General features: G+C 45.4%; 1 protein-coding gene across 7 annotated transcripts in view; it reads right to left on the minus strand.

Moving 5' to 3' along the window:
- Positions 1–25,085, minus strand: part of SMOC1 (SPARC related modular calcium binding 1) — a 153,944-nt gene that overhangs the window by 109,589 nt on the left and 19,270 nt on the right. For 6 of the 7 annotated variants that reach the window (XM_085548959.1, XM_085548957.1, XM_015864716.3 and 3 more), the window contains exon 1: positions 10,649–11,137. The exons of the other annotated variant lie outside the window; for it this stretch is intronic. In XM_085548959.1, coding sequence (XP_085405085.1) covers positions 10,649–10,753 — 105 coding nt within the window. In that variant the 5' untranslated portion in view covers positions 10,754–11,137. Of the gene's footprint in view, positions 1–10,648; positions 11,138–25,085 lie in introns of those variants that run through there. 7 annotated transcript variants of the gene reach the window in all.

Below are 25,085 nucleotides of genomic sequence, written 5' to 3' on the forward strand. Positions count from 1 at the left end.
AGGTAAGATTGCAAAGGGCACTTGAGAAGGCATCAAGTCTTGCAAGAAGACCAGTTACCCTGATACAATCCCTACTTTTTCTTTAGTACGTGGAGAAAGATTTGCCACTTTTGAAATTCATGTTCTTGTTCTGTAGCAAAGAACTACTGATAACTGTTAGAATTTCTATTTGAGACAATCATTCATTCAACAGTATAAGCATTTGTGGTTTTTAAATATTCAAGCAAAATCAAATCCTTCTAAGTTGCATAAATTTTCCTACTGAACTCTTCCCCATCTGCTCTGAGGCTCCTGGGGGAAGTCCCTGGGTTACGTGAAGCAATTGTGGAAGCTTTTTATTTTTAGTTTGTTTTCAGGCCAGTGCAACTTGGAGCCTCTTAGGTAAATTCCTCAGAGTTCCAGCAGAAAACTTGTGAAAAAATTAGTTCATTTCTGACACCAACTATTCAAGCTAGATCAGCATCTTAAGTCTGCCAACCCAAAATGTACTTCTTATACAATTGGGTCAGTTCCTGAAATATGAAGGGCAAGTTTTAAGAACATACATGCAGACCTACTCCAAATCAAAGCAGCAGTTCCTACTCAGCTCCAAATTCAGCATAAAGACAATAAATAAATACAATCAACAGATTTTTTGAAAACTTGCTGTGTTTTTCCTGAATTTAACTCTACAGACAAAACTCAGCTTGAAAGCTGAAAATGATTTTTCCTAATTGCTTTCATGCCAAAACAACAGGATAGCTTCATCTTCCTAGGATAAGAGCTAACAACTACACTGTAGCTGTACAAACTAGTGTGTCACAGACCAAATGAGTCACTGTGCTTTGTCCTACAGTTGCCTTACAGTTAGAAACCTGCAAACCGTTCAGTGAAGCATGCCGATGAGCAGCAGCTAGTTTCAGTTCCAGTAATACTGCCAAAATGCTTCAGGTAGTATCTCAGTAAAGAAATGCTCAGCTTCCTTTTGTTCCCATTCCAGCTAGTTTGGAACTCCTTCAGCTATCTATAGTTAGCAATAAAAATGCTGAAATTGAGACAGCATTCAGTTCTCAGGGAGACAAAGACAAGAAAAGCAGCAGCCGCCAGGTTTGCACATCCATTGTTTCCTGTTCCTCATCTTGTTCATCCTCAAGAGGCACATATACTATTGATACCATGCACAAAACATAGAACTTAACTGACACTACCAGACTCCTTAAAATCCAGATTTTTTGGGTGTACATAACTGATAGTTTATAGGTTAACAGAACCATAAAGATCAAGAAAGCTCCTACAATTAGGTTTCAACAACTCCATAAGTTTTAAGAAAGGAACAGTCCAAGTCTAGCAAGAGTTTTCCCTGACAGCATGTTTGTTACCTCAGGGCAAAGGAAAGGACAAAACCTAGCAGCTGTGGAAAATCTGTCTTCAGATGCCATAGTCAGCAACATTCAAACAGCTCTGGGATCAGTCGGTCTGCTTCAGTGTAAAAACACACTCACTGCAAAGAGAATGCTTAGTTCTTTGGAAGCCCATGAAGATGAGCATTTGAAACAAACCTGGGCTGGTGTGCTTCCCCATACTTCTGGGGAATAACTTTACCCATCACTGATACACCACCCCAGCAATGTAGGTTTATGACCACTTTGTAAATGCCTGAAGAAACTGCAGCTACTATCCTTTCCACAGTTCAAGCTTAAATTATGAAGAGCAAGAGACAGAGCATCCTGCCTCAAAACAGCAGATCATCACTGAAGACTGCAGAGGATAGCTTTAACTTTCAAACCCACATCTGAGTATATGACCAATTCAGATTTCACTAATAAAGCTGTAGGACAGCATCTTTAGAATAATGTTAGACTATTAGACACAACAGCCAGGGGCACCACACACTTTCAGTTATGAAATAAACCCATGGACTTGTACACACATGCACTGCATTTACAATATCCTATCTCACGGCAACAGCTTTCAGAAGTTAAAGCACTAACTGGATGGTTTTCTGCATATGACAACTTTAAAGCACATTCTAGATGCACTGCATCTAAATGAGATGAGAGCAAAAGCATGGAGAACCCAACTGGCTACAGTTTATTACAGCAGCAGCAAGAAACAGCAGCAATGCTGCAATACTATCTTACACCAGATCCCTAAATCTCCAGAACTGTGTAGCAAAAAATATATATAAAAAACACCAAAAAACCCCACACTGACTGTGTTCCTCTTGCATATCAGTCTTTAAGGACTTAGGCATATTTTACTTCCTCTGAGACATGCACACATTAAATCTGCCTTTCCTTTACAAGTTCAGAGCAGATTAGCCTCTGGTATTCTAGACACAAATTATAGAAAGCTACTTCTGCAAGTAACTTATCCACTTCTGCAATACCTGCCCACTCACTCCTAAGAGTAGAGCAATAAGACCAACACAAAACACCAGACAAGAGCCAGTAAGAGTTACCACCATTCTGGATGGTAACTAGACCCAAATCAGAAGTAGCTACTTGGCTCATTCAGAAATCCCTTTACCTGGCCAATATCCACAAACCCCAACTCATTTAACATCCTCCATGTGGAAATCACACCTAAGAGCTTCTGACTTTTAGTTCTCAGTTTGTACCTCATTCCACCAAGTATTTGTTTAAGCCTAAGTGTGGACTACATGTAAATCAGCTTCAAAGAAACAGGAAGGAAAATGGTTTGATGTACAAACTAGAGTAGGCTCTTTAATCTCCATGATACACAAGAGAGCCTGGACTGCAACAGAAGATTATCATCCTATCTGCCTGTGACAAGAAACCAATACACAGAGAAACAAGATCTAAAGATAGCATACATCTGAACACCTTTTCTAGGCATACGTCCCTGCTGTACATTAAAGGATATCACTGCCCTTACCAGGTGTTCTCACTTGAACATGCTTCCTTGTCTACTTGATTCTTACTTTACTCCCCCTCCACACAAGACACAGCCACACCACGCTTCCACAGCTTAAGGAACAAGCATAAGTCCACTCAGTTTCATGGCTGTGGTGAAACACCACATTAAGACTACACTGGATGGTTTTAATTTGTTGGAGTACCAAACTCCAAAGCACTAAATCTTAAACAGAAGCATCAGACAATATCACACTTCATGTTCTCTGCATAACTGAAGACTCCTTAACTCAGTATTTTGGAACTCCAGAAAAGTACAACAGCAAGCATTGCAAAATACCTCATAGCAAGCAGAAGTGCAGCAGACCAGTTGTTGGGCTTCTCTCATCAAAAGACAGGCTATGGCTTCCTCAAGCAATTCAAGTGATTGATCTCAGCCACAAAGCAGGGAAGAGAACAGGGATGGATAACATTTTCCACATTCCTTCTAGTCTGTGACCCAGCTAATGGTAACTGGGGTCTGGTAGCCAAGAGAAACTCTGAAACCAAATCTGCCCACTAAGTGGTTGGAACCTCTCCTCCCTATTTGAGGGATCAGCGCTTCCCTCTGGACTTGATTCCAACTATCATTAACTGGACTAGTGGCCAAGAACAACTTTGAGAAAGCAAGTTATTTCATCTGTCCTATTTCCCCATCTTCCTTATTCCTATGTGCCTTCCCCTTCCATTTCCTATGATTCTTTCAAACTCACCCATGAGGTAGCCCTTCCTTTTAACACCTCACACACACAAAGATCAATGCATGCAGACTGCTTCTTTCTCCTAAGCCAATACCAAGACGTTTCAGAAAAAAAACAACCCAGTTTACAAAACTATGGCACAAGGTCTGGGTTTGTGTTAAAGTAATGAACAGCACACTACTCTACCATGCTTAAGCAGTACTGTTGTCCTCACATGCATCCATGTTCTTCATTCTGAGGCAGTAGTTGGTCCTTAGGAACTACAGCCCAAAAGAGCAGTTAACCTGCACACTGATGGCAGAGCAAGTTATCCATCAAACCTTAGCAGTTCCTGCATGGAAGGAACACCACTTGCATATAAGAATCCGCCAACAGCACTGGTAGGTTGCTACTTGACAAAGCCCAGTCAACTTTTAATGGTATGTTCCTATAGTAACTGGTGTTATTTCTCCATCTCTAGTCAAAGATCCTTCCCCTCAAGGTGCAAGCTTGCTCCCATCTGACAGCTTCTCCACTGCACAGCTACATGCCTCTCCAGATGAGAGCACTTGTCAGAGGATTATCAAAGGCATCTGGCTCAGCCATGAAGCAACGGGATGCAAAAATGCACAAGTCTTCTGAAACAGGCTACAGCTGGGAGGTCACCACAGAAGAGACTGACAGTGTGGGCAGCTGTAGGCTCATAGAGGCTTCTACATCCCTGCTCTGGAGACAAAAGCACCACTGCCTCAGAGGTGCTGTCGTGGGAAACATCAGGCTGAAGCCCATTCCTTCCAGGTGGCCCTGCCAATTTTGACCTTCACCTTGTCTTAGAATGGTCACATAGACCAGAGCAAATCCCTTTACATGCTATAGCTGGTTTCCTCCATCATCTCACCCACCAGGGATGCACTTTCAGTGTGTAAGCCTCTTGATCAGATAGCAAGGTCTCCCTAAGAGTAACTTGTGCAGGGAAGCACAACAGCCATTGTTCGTTGCCTTCACAGCAGAGCAGACAGCATTCATGAGTGGGCAGGCCCTCTATGCAAGGTAATGTCTCCCTCAAACAAGCTGACAATTCTTCTCAAATGCACCATCTACAACATTAATGCAAGAGACCAAGTTGCACCAGGAGGCTACGATGATAAAGCAAGCACAATCCCTAACAGAAGCCACGAGCCCAGTTTCAAGGCAAGGCCTGGTCCTGAGGGAGATGACTTGGGTTGGCTGCTCTCAGACTGAAGAACCACCCATTGCCCACACAAAGCCACATACAAAGAACTTCTTTGTACAGTGGGATGGTTACTTCCACCACTTTGAGAAGCAGTTTTACTCTGGTGTGACTAGCTATTCCTCCCTATGCTTTCTCTCCTGTATCTACAAAGTCTCCCAGAAAAGAAGGCAGAGCTGATTATCACACAGCCCACCACCAGAAAAGCCTAAGAACCAGAGTGCCCTGCTGTCCTGCCAGCACACACAAGCCCAGAAACCATCGAGTGCAGACAGCTCAATGCTAACTGTTAGCATGAGCCTGTCAGAAGAGGGAGACAGCTGCATACACAGCCAATGCATCTCGGGAATCTCTCTGTGCAGCAAACATTTCACACAGACACCACATGCTACCCAGAAAGCTCCAGCACAGAAGCAAATCCCTTACAGCAATGGCATCCTTGTGCTGTTTGGGCAAGAACCTAACAAATGGAAAACTTTTCACAAAGAAGAATAGCAAATTTAAAACCCTACCAATTCTGTGATAACAGTTAAACTTGTAATCTAACAAAAAAGAAAAAAGGCAGCTTCACAGTTCAAGCTGCAAGTTGCATCTTTTGTTCCTCTGCCTGAGCTTCACTTGAGAGCAAAGCATCAAGCTTTGTCCATCACACACATGAAGCATGGTGTGAGCTCCACTGCACTGCACCATTCCTGGACACTGTATCACCAGAGTCTTCATGGAATCCACCAGTGGAGCTCTGAACGGGAAGCTCTTAAGCTCTCACACAAGTGTGGCAGTCAGTGCAGTAGCTCTAGAATTTGCAGGATTAGGTTTAGTTTCACCTGTACTGCCTAAGCATTCAGTCTTTAATGTCAGCATGAAGCTTATTGTGCAATACTTAAGTATATTGTTGGATATGTCGGCCTCAGAAGAACTGGGGAATCAGCAGCCAAGTAAGAGACAAATGAGTTTTTGTTTGGGTTTTTTTCCCCAACAAAGTGATGTCGCAATTAGCTTAAGATGGCAGGATAAGAACATCTAAGATATTTAAACAGCAGTATTAGTATTAGCACTACTGTACCACTGAAATGAAGTTTACAGTCATCTTACCAATTGCTTCAGGCCATCCAGAAATAAAAGAAGCCAAGACAACATCTGTTCTGCACTGATGGTTGCAAAGATTATCTTAGCACATGACTTGTGTTAGAAACTTGAAAACTAGCCCAAGAGGCTATCACTAGAGATGTTCCACAGCTGCAGAGCTTGCTGCCACCACCAGCATAAGTACACAAGCAGTTTCTTTTTTGCATAAAATCTTTTGCTGGCCAGAAATCTTTCATTAGGAGCAGAAGCAATTAACACGAGTAAAGTATCCTTGAAGCCAACTCAGAAGCTCAAGCAGTTCAAACACACTAAGTCTATACAGAACAAGTTGTATCCTATAACTCTTTCTTGCCTAGAACAGGACCCACTGTTCTAATAGTGATGTACTGTCATTTTTAATACTTCTCCTGTTCCTCAGCACAGCTGCAAAATTTATTAAAAAAGCAAGTCAGATCAGCTTCTTTGATACTTTGCAGGGAATTCGGCTATCTAACATAAAAGGTCCAAGTATGAACAAGGAAAGGGAGAAAAATCATTACTAGTTTCATATATAATTACAGCTTCTACTTAGGCAAGAACAACTATCACTCAGACAGAACAGAGTCAACTCCAACCAAAAGCTATGAATAACAAACCCGTCCTGAGAGGGATGCTTTTCTAGGCACTTGCCTCGAGTACTTATTCCTTCACTAAAACACTTCCTCTGTTACTCATCAGTTTAGACTGTTGCAATGCAATGATATAAGCTCAAAACAAGCTCAGTTACTGGAAGCCCATTCTAACTATCACTCCTCTAGATCTCCTTTACACACTTTGCCTTCTATTTTTATTTTACATCTTTCTCCTATTTCTTCCTACCCTGTAGAAAACACTGTCCCTGATTTCAGTAGGGCACACATAGGACACCTGTTCTGCAGAGCCCTACCAACAGTGTTGCTGTGAGTGCACAACAGAACAGTTTCCTCAACACCACTTGCCAGGCTGCTTACTCCTCCAGGGGAAATGGCAGCACTGCAAGAGCCTTTGAAGCCTTTTTTTCTTTTACTAAGGTACTCCTGTGAGGTTCTAACTAGTAACCACCTGTAGAAAGGGAGTTCACACTGCTTTATGCCACTCCAGTTTACGCTTTGGGACATGCAGATACCTTCAGAGTTTCACTATTTGCTGTCTTCCCTTTACAGCATCACCAAACTGAAGGTTCCCCTTATTTCAAGCCAGCATCCCTTTATCATGGAGGGATAGAGAGAGTTTCCACACATAAAGCTCAGAGGAAATTTATAGCTACTGCTTTCCCTTCCCATTTCTTAGTCCTTTTCATCACTGGGGAGGTGCACAACCTCCCCTTCCACAAATTTGAGGCTGTTCCTAGCTTCTGATTGCTGCAGTTACATTCTGCTGCAAGCACCCACCATTTTCTTATTCTAGCACTTGTTACTACTGCCGCTAATAGCCCTGCTACAAATAGAACAGGATCACAATGGTCAGGAGTCAGACACAAAAAGGAGGGAGCCTACAGGAAACACAGCTCTGTCTTTCTGGACTAGAAAGCCAAAGGTCACAATTCATTGTCCACATGGGGAAAATAGAGCTTAGTGGCATTATGCATTTAATCTGCTGTGAGAGAGTGCTACCCCAAATTCATCACACAGTAGGAGATGCAAGAGCCAGCACAGTCAAGCTCCCCATATTTCCAAGCCAAGCTGTGGGGTCAAGGAGAAGAAATGACAAAATTTGGCTTGACACACAATTCCACATCTCATGCCAACAGAGAGAAAGTTGGATGCAGGAAGGGAATGTGAATAGAAAGTAAAGCCTCATTATCTTTTTCCACAAGGCGACACTCTTCAGACACAAAATACACACACATGCACAACAAAAGTAGAAGTGATCATGCAATTGCCTAACACAGCAGACACCTTCCTAGAGCCTTCAAGTAAGGAAGAAAGTCACAATAACCTTGGACTTCCAAGTTATTTCTAGGGCATCCAAGACATCCAACTTCCTATAGGGATTTACTTGGAACAATTGTTAACTGTCAGTACAGCAGATGTACAAAAGCCAGATGTTCCCTACAGGTCACTGACTCTTTCCAAGCCTAAATTGATTCATGTCTCTGCTCAGCTTTAATCTAAGAAGAAACATCAAGCTTTGAACATCTTTTGAAAGCCAGAGGTATCTCAGCAGGCCAGTGGCTATCAGCTGCTCTTGTAATTTACCTTAGCATCCAGTCATCTTACTTCACCTGAAAGTCTGTTCCTGCACTGGCACAAGAAATGTACATCTGCCTGTTTCTCTGTGCTACCCTTAACTTTTCACCACTTTCAGCCCAGAAAAGAGGAGGCTGAGGGGAGTCCTCGTGACAGCCGACAGCTCCTCACAAGAGGAGCAGAGGGGCAGTGCTGATCTCTACTCCACAAAGAATGGCATAGAGCTATGTCAGAGAAGAGATAGGTGGGTACTGGGAAAGGTTCCTTATCAGAGTTGTGTGCATAGGACAGGCTCCCCAGAGCAGTGGGCATGGCCCTAAGCTGCTAGAGCTCAGGGGGCTCTTGGGCATAGGGTTTGAATTATGGGTGGTGCTGCATGGAGCTGGACTCAGTGAAACTCATGGGTCCCTTCCAACACAGGATATTCTATGATTCCATGAAGCAGGTCATACTTCTCTACTTATACATTCAGTGACACAGCTGGATGCCCAGGTTAGCAGAACACTGCTGTAGTAAAGGGGAAATGCAAGGAGAAAGATCAAGAACCTGTTTCAAGTATCACTGCTGTTCATTTAAACTAATTGAGAAGAGCTGGATTATATGAACAGTTCCCTTTTTTTGCATCAAATCTTTTGCTGGCCAGTACTTCCCTTGCTGTTTACCTTTAAGAGCATTTGAGTTCGCATGCACTGAAGTTCTAGTGCCTACCATACAAAAAAGAAACAGCAAGAACATGTAAATATCACTCCTAGCAGTTGAACACCTCCAGGATTAGATGCCAGGACTGCAACACTGACCCCAGCTGTCAGGGAGGGTTCCTGAGAGGAATATAGTCCTAACTGCAAGTCCCTTTGAGAAACAGTGGTGTAATTCTATGTAATCATCATAAACTAAAAATTAATAATAATAATTCAGAACTTTCTTATGTGCATGGGAATCTATAGTATAGCACCATCACACTGGGTAACAGTTTCACTGGCAGTGCCTAACCACAAAAAGAGATTAAGCCCAGGTTGCAACATGGTATCAACATGGCTACAAACGATTGTGCCAAACTGCATACTCGTAAACAGGACACTTGGCAGCATGAAAAGAGGTTTCACACACAGAGCATCCTGGAAGTCCACTACAGCGCTCTGAAGTTAGAACTTAAAGGCAGATCTTCCTGCAGAACCACAGACAGTGGTGCTCACTTCAGCCAATCTCTTTCCCCTGAGTCACAAAGGAGGGAAGAGCAAAGTCCGACCATCATTTCAAGCAACAAGTAAATTAGAAGTCCTTCGTATTTGGAGCTGTATTGAGAGCTGAAGTAGCAACTAAACTGCCCTGCAAAGCACCGTATGTAAAAGTAGCCTATATAGAAACCATTTGGTAGACAGGCTAACCACACAGTCATGCAATGCCAATCGGATACTTTGTTTTATTCTTTGTTTCAGATGCTTCTTATAGAAGCATTCAGATACCAGTGCTGATTTAGGGCCCTAGTCACTCTCTCCTATCACCCCAAAGCTCCTCAAACATGGTTCCACTCCAGTCTCAAGGTTTAGGTTTGCTATCAGTTAATAGAGATACATGCGTAAGCAGCCCACTGGTTCCCCACCCTTCAAAACAGGTCCCTGAGGAATTATGGCACACACTAAATCTAATCTGCCACTTCCTAACAGCTGCTGTTACACATCTGGCCATAAAAGAGACTATAGCTGAACACCAGGACGGCACAGCAAGCCAGCACACTTTCTGCAGTCCTGAGAAGCACATAAGTGCCCTCACGGTCAAACAGCAGCTCTAACAAACTAGAGCACTGTGATCAAATCCCTTATTGTTATATGCCGTCTGAGTAGGGATTCCAAAGCCTTCTGATCTTGCTTAACCATGGTAGAAGTTAATTAAGTACTGCATTTCATAACACTTCAGACTGATGGGTCAAGAATGCACATGGCCAGTGCATCCAACACGCCTGCAGAGAGATCGACTTTTTCCACTTACCCAGAACTATGTCCTTATTGCAGCCTTGGCTAAGGAACAGCTACTGGTGTGCAGCTCTAACAGAGAGCTCTCCCGCTATCCCGGCACGGTGCTGCGGCGGTAGCGCACTGGGAGGACCATATTTAGAAAAGATGCTGGGTTCTCCCCAGAGCAGTGTAATTGTACACTAAGTGAAATTAACAGCCCCAGCAAGAGGCAGACATCGTCAGATTAAAAACACACAGCTAGGCTCCTACAGGGAGCAGTGTGGGCCGAAGGCATCTAGCTTTATTGCTGGGATTCATTTAATCCCTTCTTGGGAACGTAATGAAAAAGTCCCGAAGCTCCGCTCGGGGAGCGCTAACCGCGGGATGGGCAGCATAAAGCTCAGCCCGCTCACGCCTCCCTCCCTCCCTCCCGCACCCGACGCTCAGCTCACACCGCCGGCCGCTCGCCCAGCGGTACCAACCGAACGCGGGGATCCCGGAGCTACGCGCCCGGCACGGGACCCGCCGCGAGGCTCCACCTGCGGCGCTGCCGGTGCGGGAGGGAGCGGGGCCGCCCGCCTCGGGGCGACTCACTTACCCGGGGCCCCGCGGCCCGGTGGCCGCCACCCTGGGGCAGATGCGCCAGCAGCAGCGCCAGCAGGAAAGGGCGAGCCCCCGCGCCGCGCCAGGCCCGGGGCGGCATCGTCCCTCGGGGCAGGAGGCGGAGGTGCGGAGGCGGCGCGGCGGAGCTCGGCAGCCACCGCAGGCTGCTCTCCCGGGCGGCCGCCCCTGGGCCCGGCGGCGGCGCGTCCGTGGGCGGCGGGCGGTACCCCGGGTCGGCTCTGCCCCTCCCGGCGCGGCAGGTTACCCGGCTCGGCCATGGGGATGCCCGTTATAAAGCCGCGGCGGGGCGGGGCCGGCCGGCACGGAGCGGGGCGAGCGCCCATCGCAGCGCAGCCGCCGCGGGCCGGAGCCAATGGCGGGGCGGCGGGGTCCTGCGCTCCGCCCTGCTGCCGGGTTCCAGGCGGGCGGCGCAGGTTGGCCCCGGGCGGCGTGGAGCTGGAGACGGGGGCGGCACCTGAGGCTCGGCCGTGCAGCCGGGGCAGCACCGCGCGGCAACTGACAGCGGACGAGCAGCGGGTCTCCCTTATGCTCACCGGCCGCTGCCCCCCTCTCGGCTCGGCCGGGGATCACAGAATAGTAGGGACCTCTGGAGGTCGCCCGGTCCAACCCCTGCCTGCAGGTCGCACAGGAAGGAGCCCAGGATGGTTTTGAATATTTTCAGAGAGGTACAACCTGTCCGAGCAGCCCGATCCCGTGCTCTGAACCCTCACAGTAAAGATGGTTTTTATACTCGTGTTCATACGAAATTCCCCGTGCTCCAGTTTGAGCCCATCACCCCCTTGTCTTGTCAGAAGGCACCACCAAAAAGAACCCGGTCCCATCCTCTTGACTACTGCCCGTTAGATATCTGTAAGCATTGAAAAGATCCCTTCCCTCTCAGCCTTGTCTTCTCCCGGCTGAACAGCCTCAGATCTCTCAGCATTTCCTTGTAAGGGAGATGCTCCAAGCCCCTCAACATCTTTATGACCCATTGCTGGATTACATAGAACTTCCCCATCTTTTTTGTACTGGGGAGCCCAGAAGTGGACACAGCACTCCAGCTGTGACCTCACCAGGACAGAGAAGAGAACTTTCATGCTGGAGTTCAGGGCATGACTCACTCACAGACACAGGCAACCTGTCCCTGAAGAGCCTCACTGCCTTCCCAAACATAGCAGCACCATGCCATGCTCACTGTCGCTCTGCATTGCTCAGGACCACCTATTGGCCCCACCCAGAAGGTGACATTACCCTTAGTCTTAGTTACAAACCTTGCACCTAGAAAATTAACCTGAGGTCAACTCTGGTGTCTCTCAAGACACTAAGCCCCTTCAGGCTGCCTATGGGACTCAGTGTGCCCCTGCACAACCAGGAACTCAATAAGAAGCATCGGTAGAAACATGCATTGTATCACATAACAGCACATAGGTGCAGCCCTAGGGCAGAACCAGGGAAAACAGAGCTGTATCTGTGGGCAAGACCTGGGCAAAAAATAAGAGTTGCCTGAAAAGGCTGGATCCTGCCCTCAGTGCAATTCTGATGGATCAGCTTATGAGAGAAGCAGTGCTGTGGCAGTGCAATAGAATCTGTCTGTACCTGGAGACCTGCAATAAAAACTGGCTGTATTTGGACACCCTGGGCAGTGCCAAGCCCACGTCCATCTGCCAGCTGAGGGACAGATGTCCCCCAGGAATCCCTACACTTCATTTTTAAATGACAAGTGTGGGTTTGGTTGCAGGCATTTCATACATTAATGTTCATGGGAGAACATTGCTGCTCACACAGCAGTGGTAACAGCTTTTGGTGGGACAAACACCTTGTGGTCTTTTGGAAATCCAAGACATATAGTCTCTTCATACAACATATATAGCTTTCCTTACTCAGTGGCCATACCAGAGCCTATACACTTACACTTGTAAAAATTCCCTAGAGTGTATCCGCTAGGTATGGGGAGGGGCTGCTACACCCACACCAAGAACCTTGTTACACAGTAGAAGTCATACCATTCTGGCATCTTATCAGAGCAAAGCAGAGTGTTTAGCCATAGCGGTTGCTTTAATCTTTCTTCTTCTTTTTTTTTTTTTTTTTTTTTTTTTTTTTTTAATTTTAATATGTATTTTAAAACATCACTATGTAACATTTTGTCACTAGCCTAGGCAGGATAGGCTGTTTGTTACTCACACGGATCTCTGCCAGTATTCATTATTCTTGGCTTGCTGATCTCTCTGGAGCTGCAAACACAGCGCCCTGCACAAGCCTACTGGTGTACCTTAGTCCTAGCCCTTACCACTCTCTGCTCTCCTGGTCCAAAACTTTGCCAGCTCTGCGGTATCCTCTGATTTTCCATTTCAAAGTCTCTCTGATGTACACCTGAAATCCTGCCATTCCACATGACATGAACAGAGACTTTGAGGGGAAGAGATGGATGAGAGCTAGGAAATCTGAGTGTCCTCGTGGACAAGTTATACCAGGGCACACCTGGCACCTGTGGAAAGAGGCAGAATCTAGCATAGTTTTGTTGAGGTGGGGATCCAACCACAGCATCAAGTACTGCATCACCTCTAGAGTTGAGTCTTGGTTAAATTCCAGTCCAAATAATATCTCACTTGCCTGCAACCCCCTCTCCAACTTTATGGGGAGTTTTATTTGCATCTAATCTACTTGGGATGCCTTCACGTATTCTTTGCCACTTGCACTTTAAATGTGGCTGCATTTCTTTGGTGTATTTTCCCCAGATGAACCCATGGATACCAGGACTTCTCTGCTAAATAAATGCTTGCTATCTTAATGAAAAGAAGTGATAGTTCTCCTGTTCCCTAATAGACTACCAGCTACACTGGACACCTATGCTTCAGTGCCTGCATGGCCTTGACAGCAGCTGAGTCAAACACCAAATAGGAGTTGCAGAGAGTGACTGAAATCTCCAGTAGCTGAATGCTTTGATGATTTTGTGGCCAAAGCTGTATATAACCATAAAGCATGTATCACCCTTGAACAATACTCCCATGACCTGTTTCTCTATAAGAACATATATTTTCTCTGCCAATAGAAACTGCATTAGTGCAAAAACTAGGTCTAAAGGGTCTCCACAGCCTAGTTACACAACCATTAAACATCACTCAGATGTACTGAACCCAAGAGCCATCCAGGAAGATGTTCAGTCACATGTTAGAGGCAGCAGAGAGGGTAACTCACTTTGTTCAGTGGCGAATCACATTAACTCCTGGAAATAAAGCTCTTCAGCTAACCTGCCTGTCTTGGCCACCACTGTCATGGCAGAGATGCCATGCTGATGAGCCCATAGGAGGCTATTGTCCAAACACAAGAGGCACGGGGTGCCTTAACTTCTCCTTACCATCACCCTGAGGCTGCAGTGCCAAGCACTGTGCTGGCACAGTGCCATCTCAGTCATGGGTGTCTCACCAGCAAAGAACTTGCCTAGGGTGATTAACTGAAAACTACAAAGAGAGAGGGGCACAGAAAGAGAAGTTGTTCTTCATGTCCAGGCAACCAAGTACCAGACCCAACATTCAAATGCTGCCGAGCCAGATGTGAGCCCAGCCGTAATGAATTCAGCTACATGATGCTGCTGGAGGTAGCACTGAGACTGGTAACGTTGGGGCTTGTTGCATGCATCAGATACAGCCTACAGCTTGCACTGTTGAAGATTTACCCCCAACACGTGCCCATGTGTGTTGGTGATTAATATCTTGTTGCCATAGTGCACACATATCACATGCACCGCCACGAACCCATGGCACAAGATGTATATATTGGTGGTCTTGACAACTGTTCAGGGAGAAACAGTTGATTGCCATGATTATTTGCCTTTGCTTCTACACGTCCTCGGATGAGGTTCAGAAGACTGCTGTCCTGTTTTGAACAGTATTGGCACCACAACAGAACTGTCACGGGATCTGCTTGCCACAGCTTCCATCAAAGAATATAACCACTCCTGCAGATGCTTAGCAGAAATGATTACTCACATTTTCAATAAAGAATAATTTACTGCCTCCAAATATGAACTAATTGCACTGAGGGAATCAAATTAATGCAACTGGTTCTTCCCTAAGTCTATGGGCGTTACAATCACTCCTCCAGAAGGTCTCATTTTAGCTCCTTTTTGTCAAAAAAAGAAGAGGAATATAAGGGATTTGCTGCGAGTTTGATTTGTTGTTAGTTGCAACAATGCAAAACTTAGAACTATATTTTTGTACATTATTTTTATCGAATAGTCTGAGTTATAATACTCAGTCTCAGCTTCTGAAAGCTAATTACCTGCATGCCTGATTGTAACAGAAATCCTGTCAGTAAACTTCTGTTGGGCTTTTCATCCTTAAAACTCTTGGCAGAATATTAACTAATACTTGAACAAAGAGTTTCTCTAAAAATATGACAAGATAGCAAGTATTTTTCCATGAAAGTCATCTAAAGTCCACTACTTTATTCACTATAATTTGTGTAGCAATTCTGTGTGGATCTTACCTCTGGAAAGTATATCAAATTGCACAAGTCCTGGCTGGGATTCTTTGATTTGCCAGAAAATAGCTAATAGCTCTCCCGGTCATTCCCTACCACTGCCAAAGCCTCCCCTTATACCAGTACCCATCTGTCAGCTCATACTCCCCAGCCAAACCTTCATGGCCTTCTCTTATTCCATCACAGGGACAGAACACTGATCATACACCAGTCTTACTGTGCGATAAAGAAATAAATATAAAGGAATGCAACAAAGTACAAGATGAAGTGAGGCCCATTTGAACTACAGTAGTATTTTTCACAGTCCTGAAGCACATATCTATTTCAAGGTTGGAACTCCCACAGTGACCTGACTGGTACTGGTATGCAACCTACCAACTACTTGAAAACAAGGATATTCTTTTTAGCTATTTTACTCCTACTTGCATTTTGCAGATTCTAGGATATAGTGTTGAGAACCCATATGAGGCCAGTGCAGCAATGATAAAACATTGATATTTACGTGGCACTGGAAAATTAAATGAATCATCCAGTAATCTATCCCCAGATATCTAATGTTCACTGTGCACTTTTCTGAATTTTGTGAAGTAAATATCATATCACTTCAGGCTCTAAAAAGAATGCCAATCGACCATATCTTTAACCTTTATAATCTTTAGAAGTACTTACGAACTTGCCAACTTTTTTTTTTTATTATTATTATTTATTTTTTTTTTTATTTTGAGTCAGCTATGAGATTGAAGTTGGGTTGGACTCCATATGGACTCCAGAAGAGAGGAGCTCTGTTCCAACCTCATTTATCAATCTTATCAAGGCAAGGATTCTTTCTGCTCATCCTGTCTACCTGGGTGGGATAGACAGAAAGTGGGTGGGGAAAAAAATATCTCTGAACTGAAATTTTGAGGACTGGGGACTCTGGGCTGCAACTGCCAAGGAGAGCGGGTGATGAATCTCTTCTGTGTGAGATCCAGCTGCCTGCATGGAGTGGGCTCACCATTCAAAGTGTAAAAGAAACAGGAAGGGATCACGTCAGGGCACAAGGAAGGCAAGGTCTCTTGCATGACCTTCACTCTGTGTGATCCTACAGTGGCACAAACAGCAGGAAAAAGGAGGAAGAAACAGCTAAGGATCAGGCCCTATGACTTCAGTGAGTCATGACATTAGGATGAATTATTTATTTATTTATTTATTTATTTTGTCGCTTGGGCACAATTGTTTGACTTATTAGAGAGATGCTTAGACAAAAACATTCAGGTATTCTGTGTCACAGCTTTGTACCTCCTCATCTAACCTCCTCCATTAACAGTTCTTATTCTCAGTAAATTCAAAATCAGAACTGTCTTAAATGGTACGAAAGCATCTCAGAAACGTACTCCTGCAGAGAAGCCTTGGCTTCACATTAGGGATTCTTTTCCTTCTGAACTGGGGAGCCAAATGGGTGACAAAACAGCAGGATATTAGCCTAAGAAGCCTTGATCCTACAGCTTTTCCATCAGGGCCAAGAGTAACGTTCGTTATCAGACAGGCAAAGTTTGTTTTTTCTTTCCAACCAGTTTCTTAGCACTGATTTAGGCTTCACACTGACACCAGCAAAACTGCACTTAAATCACAGCCCTGAGAACCAGCAACACGTATCCAAAGCTGAGCAGAGTTCAAACCTCAGCCCTGAGCTGATACAGAGTCTTTTCTGTTTTAAATTGCCCACCCACTCACTATTCCCAGCTGCTGAGCCACATAACGTTCAAAGACCACACACAAGGTGCAAGAGCAACAGGGGCCTGTTGAAAATTAAAGCACAGCAGCTTAGTTGAGAGGATAGGCTCCAGCACTGCTGCCTAGAAAACGGGGACATGGAATGAGAACAGAAGGGCAGAGAGAGACCATGGGAGATCCATACAGAAAGTGATGGGAATCTGTACTAGAGCATGTTTTACTGAAATTTTCTACTCTCATCTCACAAACAAGGGAGGGACAGAGCTTCCCACATGAGTACAGGCAAGAAGCAGCTCAGAAATAGAAGTGATGCTTTCCAGAGTCTAGAGATGATGTTGAGGTCCCAGGGTTTGTTCTCAGCCTGACTGCTGGCCTATGGAAAGGATCTGAGGCTCTTCATGAAACCTCTCAATGCTTTATTTCCCCCTCCTGAGTGAGTGTCAAGATCTGTAAGAGCCTCATGTGTATGTTGTGCAATGAGTTGCCTGGTATTAGCAGGACAGCTATCTCCCACAGTCCCTGACAGACAGTAAAACTGCCAAAGAGCTCTTCTTACTTTGCTCTTCAGTGCTACTGCTGGATGGACCTTGCTGTGAAAAGCACTTGTGTGGATGCCATCTAGTAGTGCCACCCATTCCTTCTCATCACATTGTGAGAGCACATTACTTTTGAAAATTAGCTTTGTGATCCCACTTTGATGATGTGAAGATAGAAAAGGGCCAGCATCACTGCATGTCCTGTTGTAGCACCTCCACATCAGGAGAAGAGCTGACCCTTGGACTTGAACTCACAGAGACTGAGAGAAACTGGGGAAAGTCAACCCTACCTTCTGCATATCTCCTCAGATGGCCATCTTCACCATGATTTTGCACAGAAAGAGACCGTTCACCTCCAAGTGAACATTCTTAAGTTTTGTCCCTTTGCTTCTATACATAACGAACGTGTGTTTGTGTGTTTATACATCAAGATTTTGTGCTTAGTTGCTAACCAAAGCAAAATACTTCAAGGCTGAGTCAAGCTGTACTATAAATGTGGGCTATTCTGCCCATCACTAAATGAAACTGCTTCACCGCTGAGACAAGGCAATGTTGTAACGGCGCGCAGCCGCTCGGAACAAGAAACAACGAAGGTGGTTTCTAACAGAAAGTACTCAGGCTGTTTGAAGAGGCAGGCTGCCAGGGCTCTACGGGTATCATCCTACTCCCAGTCCTCAGCTGGGACAGCGGTTCAGGGGAGATGAAAGGAGGAAAGATGAAACATAGCACGCCATGAACTTTCTTACTGCAATTCTGATTGCTGCTAGCAAAAGCAAGTGAGCCAAGGAGGCACTGGAAGGAAAGACTCACTTGAGTAGCCCACACCAAACACTGGGATGCTGTGGGTTGAACCCAAAGCTACACAGAGCAGTGTGCCTGCCACAATCTCAACTACAGCTCAGATAGAGAAGCGCTCACGGCATTTTCAAGCTCTTGCATTCCCACATTTGGGCTTCAGAACACATTCCACAACAAACAGAGGAAAAGATGCTGATACTGAAGTTGTGGTAACTAATGCTTTTGCTCTTTTAATTTTGCTATGTTCTAATATATATTATATATATATTTAAACGTACAAAAAATACAGGCATACATGCGTACCACTTCTTTCTCTTGACCCCTGTCAGAAACTCAGTGCAGGAAAAAAAAGCCTTCCAGCAATCGCCTGCAACCAGCTTTTTGAAATACCCTACTGTGATACATATCAACCTTTTGCTTTTGATTGATAGACTTTGCTGAGGAAACACGGCAGAACAGATGTGTGTGCATGGGTGCCATCAAATGAATTTTAACGCTCTTTCTCCCCCCTCTCCCACCCACATTCTTATAAAGTTATTCTGGAAGACATGCGAATCCTAAATTATGGGGGAGGGGAGACTGGGGATTAAGGGACATCTGAAGAAAGTAGTATAAAATTGCACTGAAAGCAAAAAATCCACCCACCATAACCTACCCTTGTCCACCCCTGTGTCAACAAATATGCAACCAATTAATGTAATTGCAGAGTTATTTATGGCACACAGGAAAGTGTAGTCAGGGACCCTGAGAAACAAGGTTGTGGGGATAGGAACGCCTGGGCTTTTTCCCCCCCTCCTTTGCAGATGTTTAAGTTGACTTGTGGTGTCCATGTGTCTCATAACCAAGAGCCTGTCTACTTTGCAGGTGTTGCTTGCTCTGTGGGGGTGGGTAAAGTGGATGAAAGGAGACCTGGAAAAGAGTTGGGGTCTTCTGATTTCAAACTGTGACCCAAATATATGGGTTGTTTTCAGATATTCTCCCCCTTCACAGCCTACAAAAGCCACATACTTAATCCCTTCAGATGACCCTTTTGACAGCACCAACAACATTTGAACACAACAGGGAAAAAAAAATTCTTAACTCCATGATTTGATTGTTCAGGGTGACAGTTTTGTTACTGTTCAGTGCCCTGCACAAGAGAGGTTTTAATTAGAGCTATTGAGTGGTTTGAATTGGCACAATTAGGGTCAGCATTAATGATTGCTGCATGTGTTCTTTTGAACAGTAAGGACTTTTTTTTTTTGCCCACAGATGGGAGGGGGTAGCAGTTAATGAACTAGGAGAGTGCAAATTATCTCTGCAAAGCTGGGGCAAGTGTAATGCACACTGGGGATGGAGCAGAGCAGGAGGAAAGAGCTCAGATTGTGGGGCTGATGCAAAAGTCTCCCAGCACAACCAGTCCCTGTTGCTTGCTATTCAACTCCCGGGGTACAGAGGCTGCAGGGATCACTGACAGAGATGTGCTCCTTGCATTGCTAGGGGGGGCTTCAGAGAGTTGAAACCCATGCAGCACTTTCTTAGTGTGTAATATAAGTACAGTTATAAAAGAATGTGGGAGAAATGCTGCAGCCTGTTGAAACACAAGGCCCTGCTCACGCAAAACATTACTCCCTTGAGTAGGCTTTACCCACCATCCATTCACTTCAGTGGGATTTCTGGATCAGTCAAAAAGAACACAGCCACATAAGACATATGTTTACGTACAAGCACTCCTCCCATGCATGTGAAGAAACATCTCCCAGATTCTCAGACCTTCCCTAGCTGCACTGAAGGTGGGTGCAAGAGTCACGCACATATGACAACTCTGCCAAAGGCTGACCCCACCTCTGCTGGGGAAACAGAAGCCTCCACAGCACCTGCAACTAGACCTAATGAGAAGACTTCCTGGGGCAGATCTGTGGCCAGACAAGGGCTATCATCTGCCTGTTGAGGCATCCTGCACCACTTGGCTCATGAAGGCATGCAAAAAAGTTCCTGGGCTATAGATGAACACGCTGCCACACCACCCCAGCAAAGTCAGAGGCCTCCTTCTCCCTTATCAGCAGACTGGAGAAAGGGCAGGTAGGCATCAGTGACACCAGCCTCACGGGGTGAGGATTGGCCAGCTGCACAAAACCTCACTGCCTTCCACCATGAGAAGTGATATAGCTGTTCTCTGCTTACAAGGGCAATGCATCTCAGTTAACTAAGGGAGGGTGACCATCTAATGACTGGATGAGCCCAGATGTTCCTTCCATCTGGCCTCCAGAACAGAAGCCCCTATCAGTAGTGCCCTGTAGACTTGGGTCTGGCATTACCACTGCAGTCAGATGCTGGCACTGGTCTCTTTTTGTCTGACTCCTGAACACCTGTGCAAGTCAACAGTTCCTCTATAGAACATAATCTCTGCTTGCCTGCAGCAGTGATCTGTCCTGAACAAAGATGGAGATGCATTGTTCGGCACCATGAATCAGAAAAGAAGTTGCTTCTTTCTTTAATAAGCTGAGGTAGCTGGCAGAGCAGAACAGGAGCAGCACATATGTAAATACTGTCATAGAACTGACTCATCCATTTTTTACGAAACAATTTAAGCCAAATTTCCTGCAGCCATCCCAGGGCACGGCCACCAACAACCAACCACCCAAGTTTCTGAGGCCAAGCATTCATGCCAGGCAAGGCTGGTACCTGTGTTTGCAAAGCAGGCAAAGCTTTGTGCACCACTGGCATGGAGAAGCTTGGTAAAACCCTGGGTGTGCAATCTCAGTTGGGAACTAGCCAAATACTTCACTGCTCATCTATGCGAAAGGAGACAAAGGTGCTCAAAATATGGAAGGGATAGGGCTCTTTGGTGTGGTTAAGCAGAGCAGAAGTTACTATGTATTTCTGTTTGTAGGTGTTTTGAGGCATTTCAGTGCCTCCCTCACTAAAATAACACTTCTATTAAGCAAAAAATGATTTCTCAGCTTTTTTAAAATGCAAATTACATTATTTAATTCTGTGCTTATATTCTGTAGTCCTGATAGAGCTAAAGTTTAATCTGTAGCATAAAGATGAGCCAGTATTGCTTTGCAACCCATTTGTAGACAATGACTGAATACAGTTTCAGCTCTCACAGCTAGGAGATGGCCTCACTTTGTTCTCAATGGCAGAAAACTCTGGCTTTAAGTAGACACCCTCCCCTCAGGTGTGAGTTACCTACTCATTTGTCACATCTGTGGCTTTACACTTTCTTTATCACACCTTCTCCCTGTGGTGCTAGCACCCAAGATGGATGAAGGCTCAGCCAGTGGAGGCCCTCCCTTTCCCTTTGCTGGACACAGGTGCCCCAGCCTCCAGAACATTCAGTGCTCAGCTGCATCAGATAAAGGTCTGCTGTTGCTGGCAGGAAAAGGGGCTCTGAGGTAGATGCAGGAGGGTGAGAGCACAGCTGCGGGTGCTGCTGAACCAAAGCTTGCTGGGCCACAGCCCTCTCAGCATCCAGCAGCACAGCTGCAGGTGACCTCATCTCACCTGACAGCCTTGAGTAGAGAAGACACATCCTGGCCTGAGCTGACTGGAAGGAGTCAGTTCCACAAAGGCTCAGCAGAAAAGCAGATCTGGAGAGCCAGGGGAAGGGCAGAGACACAAGGAATGTCTCACCAGGGCTCAGCCCCCTTTGCCACTGACTGCTTTCACCTCCACTCCCTCAAGTCCATCTCATAAGTACTTTGACTGTTTCCACGTCCAGCACTTTGGTTTGGGCAGACATCCAGCATCGCTTAGCAGATCCTAAATGACACCTCACACATTTCTGGAGGTGTGAAAGAAACAGCCAAGCTGAACGATTCCTCCACCCTCAGGGTACTAGAGGTGATACCGTAGACTTGCCAAGGAACATGCAAGGACATCCACAAACATTTCATGACCACCTTCTTAGAGTCTGCTTTGTTATTAAATTGCTATGTGTTTTCACATTAGCTGAAAAGTTAAATATTCAGCTGCTCAGATATGACCTCCACCTTAACTTTCTTTCTGCATATCCTAGAAAAGTTAGGCCCTCAGAGACAATTCAGTGAAGGCCTGAATTTACATAGTCAAATAAGTGTACTACTAGTCTTCCTATGGCTTACCTACAAGCAAATAACACTGCATCCTGGAGGACTGGGGATGGGAAAGGCATCACAAGCAAAACATCAGGGCCCTGACCTGACACTAAGCAACCCAAGAAAGTTGTGGGAGCTCACAGGATATGACACATAGACAGTTGGATGTGAGACGTGATACTGTGAGAAGCTGGGAAAAGCTTCAGCCAGCCCTCATGGTGCTGTCTGAGTTTCTCAAGTGGTTAAGGGGGATGTATGTGAGAAATAACTGAACCACACAGGTAGCTGGAGGGGAATGCCAAGGACATACTGAGAAACAAAACCTCTCCAGGCCAGTTACCTATGCTGGCAATAGTCCATGAAGCAGCATTAGAAACCCAAAAGTCAAGTGAACACCTAGACTGATGGACAGACTAGGCATCCCAGCATCACTGAGTTGGTGTCTATTCCAGGCCTGGCATCATTAGGAACTACCTCATAACAGACAGCACTCTGTTTTTTTGGTTTTCAGTTCAGTTAATGCAGATAAACTCTCAAGACAGAAGACCACCTTCCAGCTCATGCTGTACACTCAATAAAAGTGTCATCCAAGAAGATAAATTACACTGAGAAATCAGAACTGCCCCAGTGCAGGCACAGGTCAGGAGAAGCAGGATACCCAATGAGCCTGTCTCTGAAAAGTGGTGCTTAGCAGTTCTGAAAGCACTCCCAGAAGAAGCTGGAAATGCAGACTTCAAAAACGCATCAGGAGAAGCAAGCAACTCAGCATTGACATCATTTGAGCTCTGGCTGAAGGTTTGATACGATTTTATTTTTACAGGAATTTGTCAACACATCTCTAACTTAAAGGTGCTTTGACTTGAAGCTCCACAGCATTTCATTCACTGTCACTCAGATCTCCCATAAACCAGCAAATTGAGCATTTTATAACCTCTCCCTATTGGATTTTGCCATACCACCACATTGCTGTGCTGCAGCCAGACCAGTGCAACTTGCAAGCAGACCAGCTAAACCAGAGAGACTAATGACCCCCTGGGGAAAAAGCTGCAAGACATCTTTCCTTTGCCTAAGTACTGAGCAGTGAATTTCCTCTCACAGCCTATACACCATACCCCAATTCTCCTTCCCCTCACAGGTCCAGAACTTGTCTGAGACCTGGACCTTGCCTAGGGAAGCCATTAGCTCTCAGCTCTTTTTTCTAGCAGAGACTGCTCTGTCATTCTAGAGCTCCCATCCCAACCCCCTGCTGAAACCTCTTGTGAATGCAGTTTGTCCTCCAGCCTCACCACAGGGAAAATAAGTCTGTATCTAAGAGCACTTTGGAAAACTCCAGTGTTGCAATGACACTGGCAGGGAGCTGAAAGAAGACAAGTATTTGCATCAAATTCATCAGATGGACCTGAAGTCATGGCTTGGGTGTGAGTCTGCCATGAGTTAAACTTGAAAAAGCCTAGCTTTTGTCTTGAAAAAGCAGCAAGAATAACAATGTGAACTACATGATAGTTTCAGAATATCAATCTGATGTACACAGCTTAGATTTTTCTAAGTAAATCCACCACTCAGTTCACACTCACAACAAGCTAATGTGCAAGAGTTCCTGCAGCTGGGAAGGGCTTTCCACCTGCACCACAAATCTGCAGAGGTCTCAGTACTCAGCAGCCCAGCTCCTTCACCTGCATCCCAGCCCAGTTCTGTTCACTGAGGCACATTCCAGAGTCCCACCATGCACTGATCTCTCAGCAAGCCTGAGAATACTTGCACTTATTGGAGGTCTTACAAGAAAGAGGGATTTATCACTGAAGCATTCATATGCAGCATCCGTTTAGAATGATGTTTGAAATGAGTATTCTGTAAAACAGCACAAGCAGCCACAGGCCAAGCACAGGCACCACTGCACAGAGCTCAGGTGCTGAGAAAGAGCAGCACTACAACAAACAAAACACCCTTTCCTTAAAACTGAAAGAATCTTAGAATTTGTCTGAGGCAACAAGGCTAATGCACTCTGCTGAAAAGATTTCACATTCACCTTATCAAGAAGAGCCACTAAAGAATTACCTTGAAAGAACTAACATGCACAATTCATAGAAAGAAATGCCTTTCAGCATCAGCTCTCGCAAGCATTGCTGACCTCTGAGAGCATAGATAATGTGGTGGGAGAGGCTGAGTAGCACTCAGTAGCACTGAGCACCGTGTCTGAGAATATGTATCGGTCAAGCCGGTTGTAATGCGAGGACTGCCTCTCCTCCCACATAAAGCACTGTCCTTCCTTATATATACAAGTGGGAAAAAAAAATGCTAACCTCAACTGCTCTCTGCACTTAGATTGTGCATATGGGTGCAGGGGGCTGGAGCAGGAAACATAATTTCAGAGTGCCTAGCCTCATGCTTAGTAAATTGGGCCCATTATGCAACCCCCTGTCCATACATATCACCTTACATATAGAGTACATATTGATGAAGAGGGATTTTTGCATGCTGAATAACATCCATATGTTACCCAGGAGATATTTCCTGTTCCTGGTGCTGCTGCGTCATTAATTTTCCTGCTTGTTTTGACTGTTCATCTCTCAAGCTAAAGCCTCTAGAACTACAAAAGCCCCAGCCAAGAAAGAGTCAGTAATATAAACATCATCAATATTTATGATGGACACCCGGAGGAAAATATTCCACGATGCAATGCCTTGCTTTCCACCCAGCTCCAGCTAGGATGCCTCGGAATGCTCTATTGCTGCAGCTCCCGGCCATTCTCCCCCAAGCACCTCGCAGCACCGAGGATTTTCTGTCCCTTTAACAGTCCCCCGGCCCGCCAGACTTCCTCCTTTCATAGCCCCCGGGCGCTCCCCCC

The sequence above is a fragment of the Coturnix japonica genome, chromosome 5 (assembly GCF_054131305.1).
Source record: "Coturnix japonica strain WE chromosome 5, WE-NBRP24, whole genome shotgun sequence".
Classification (NCBI taxonomy): Eukaryota; Metazoa; Chordata; class Aves; order Galliformes; family Phasianidae; genus Coturnix; species Coturnix japonica.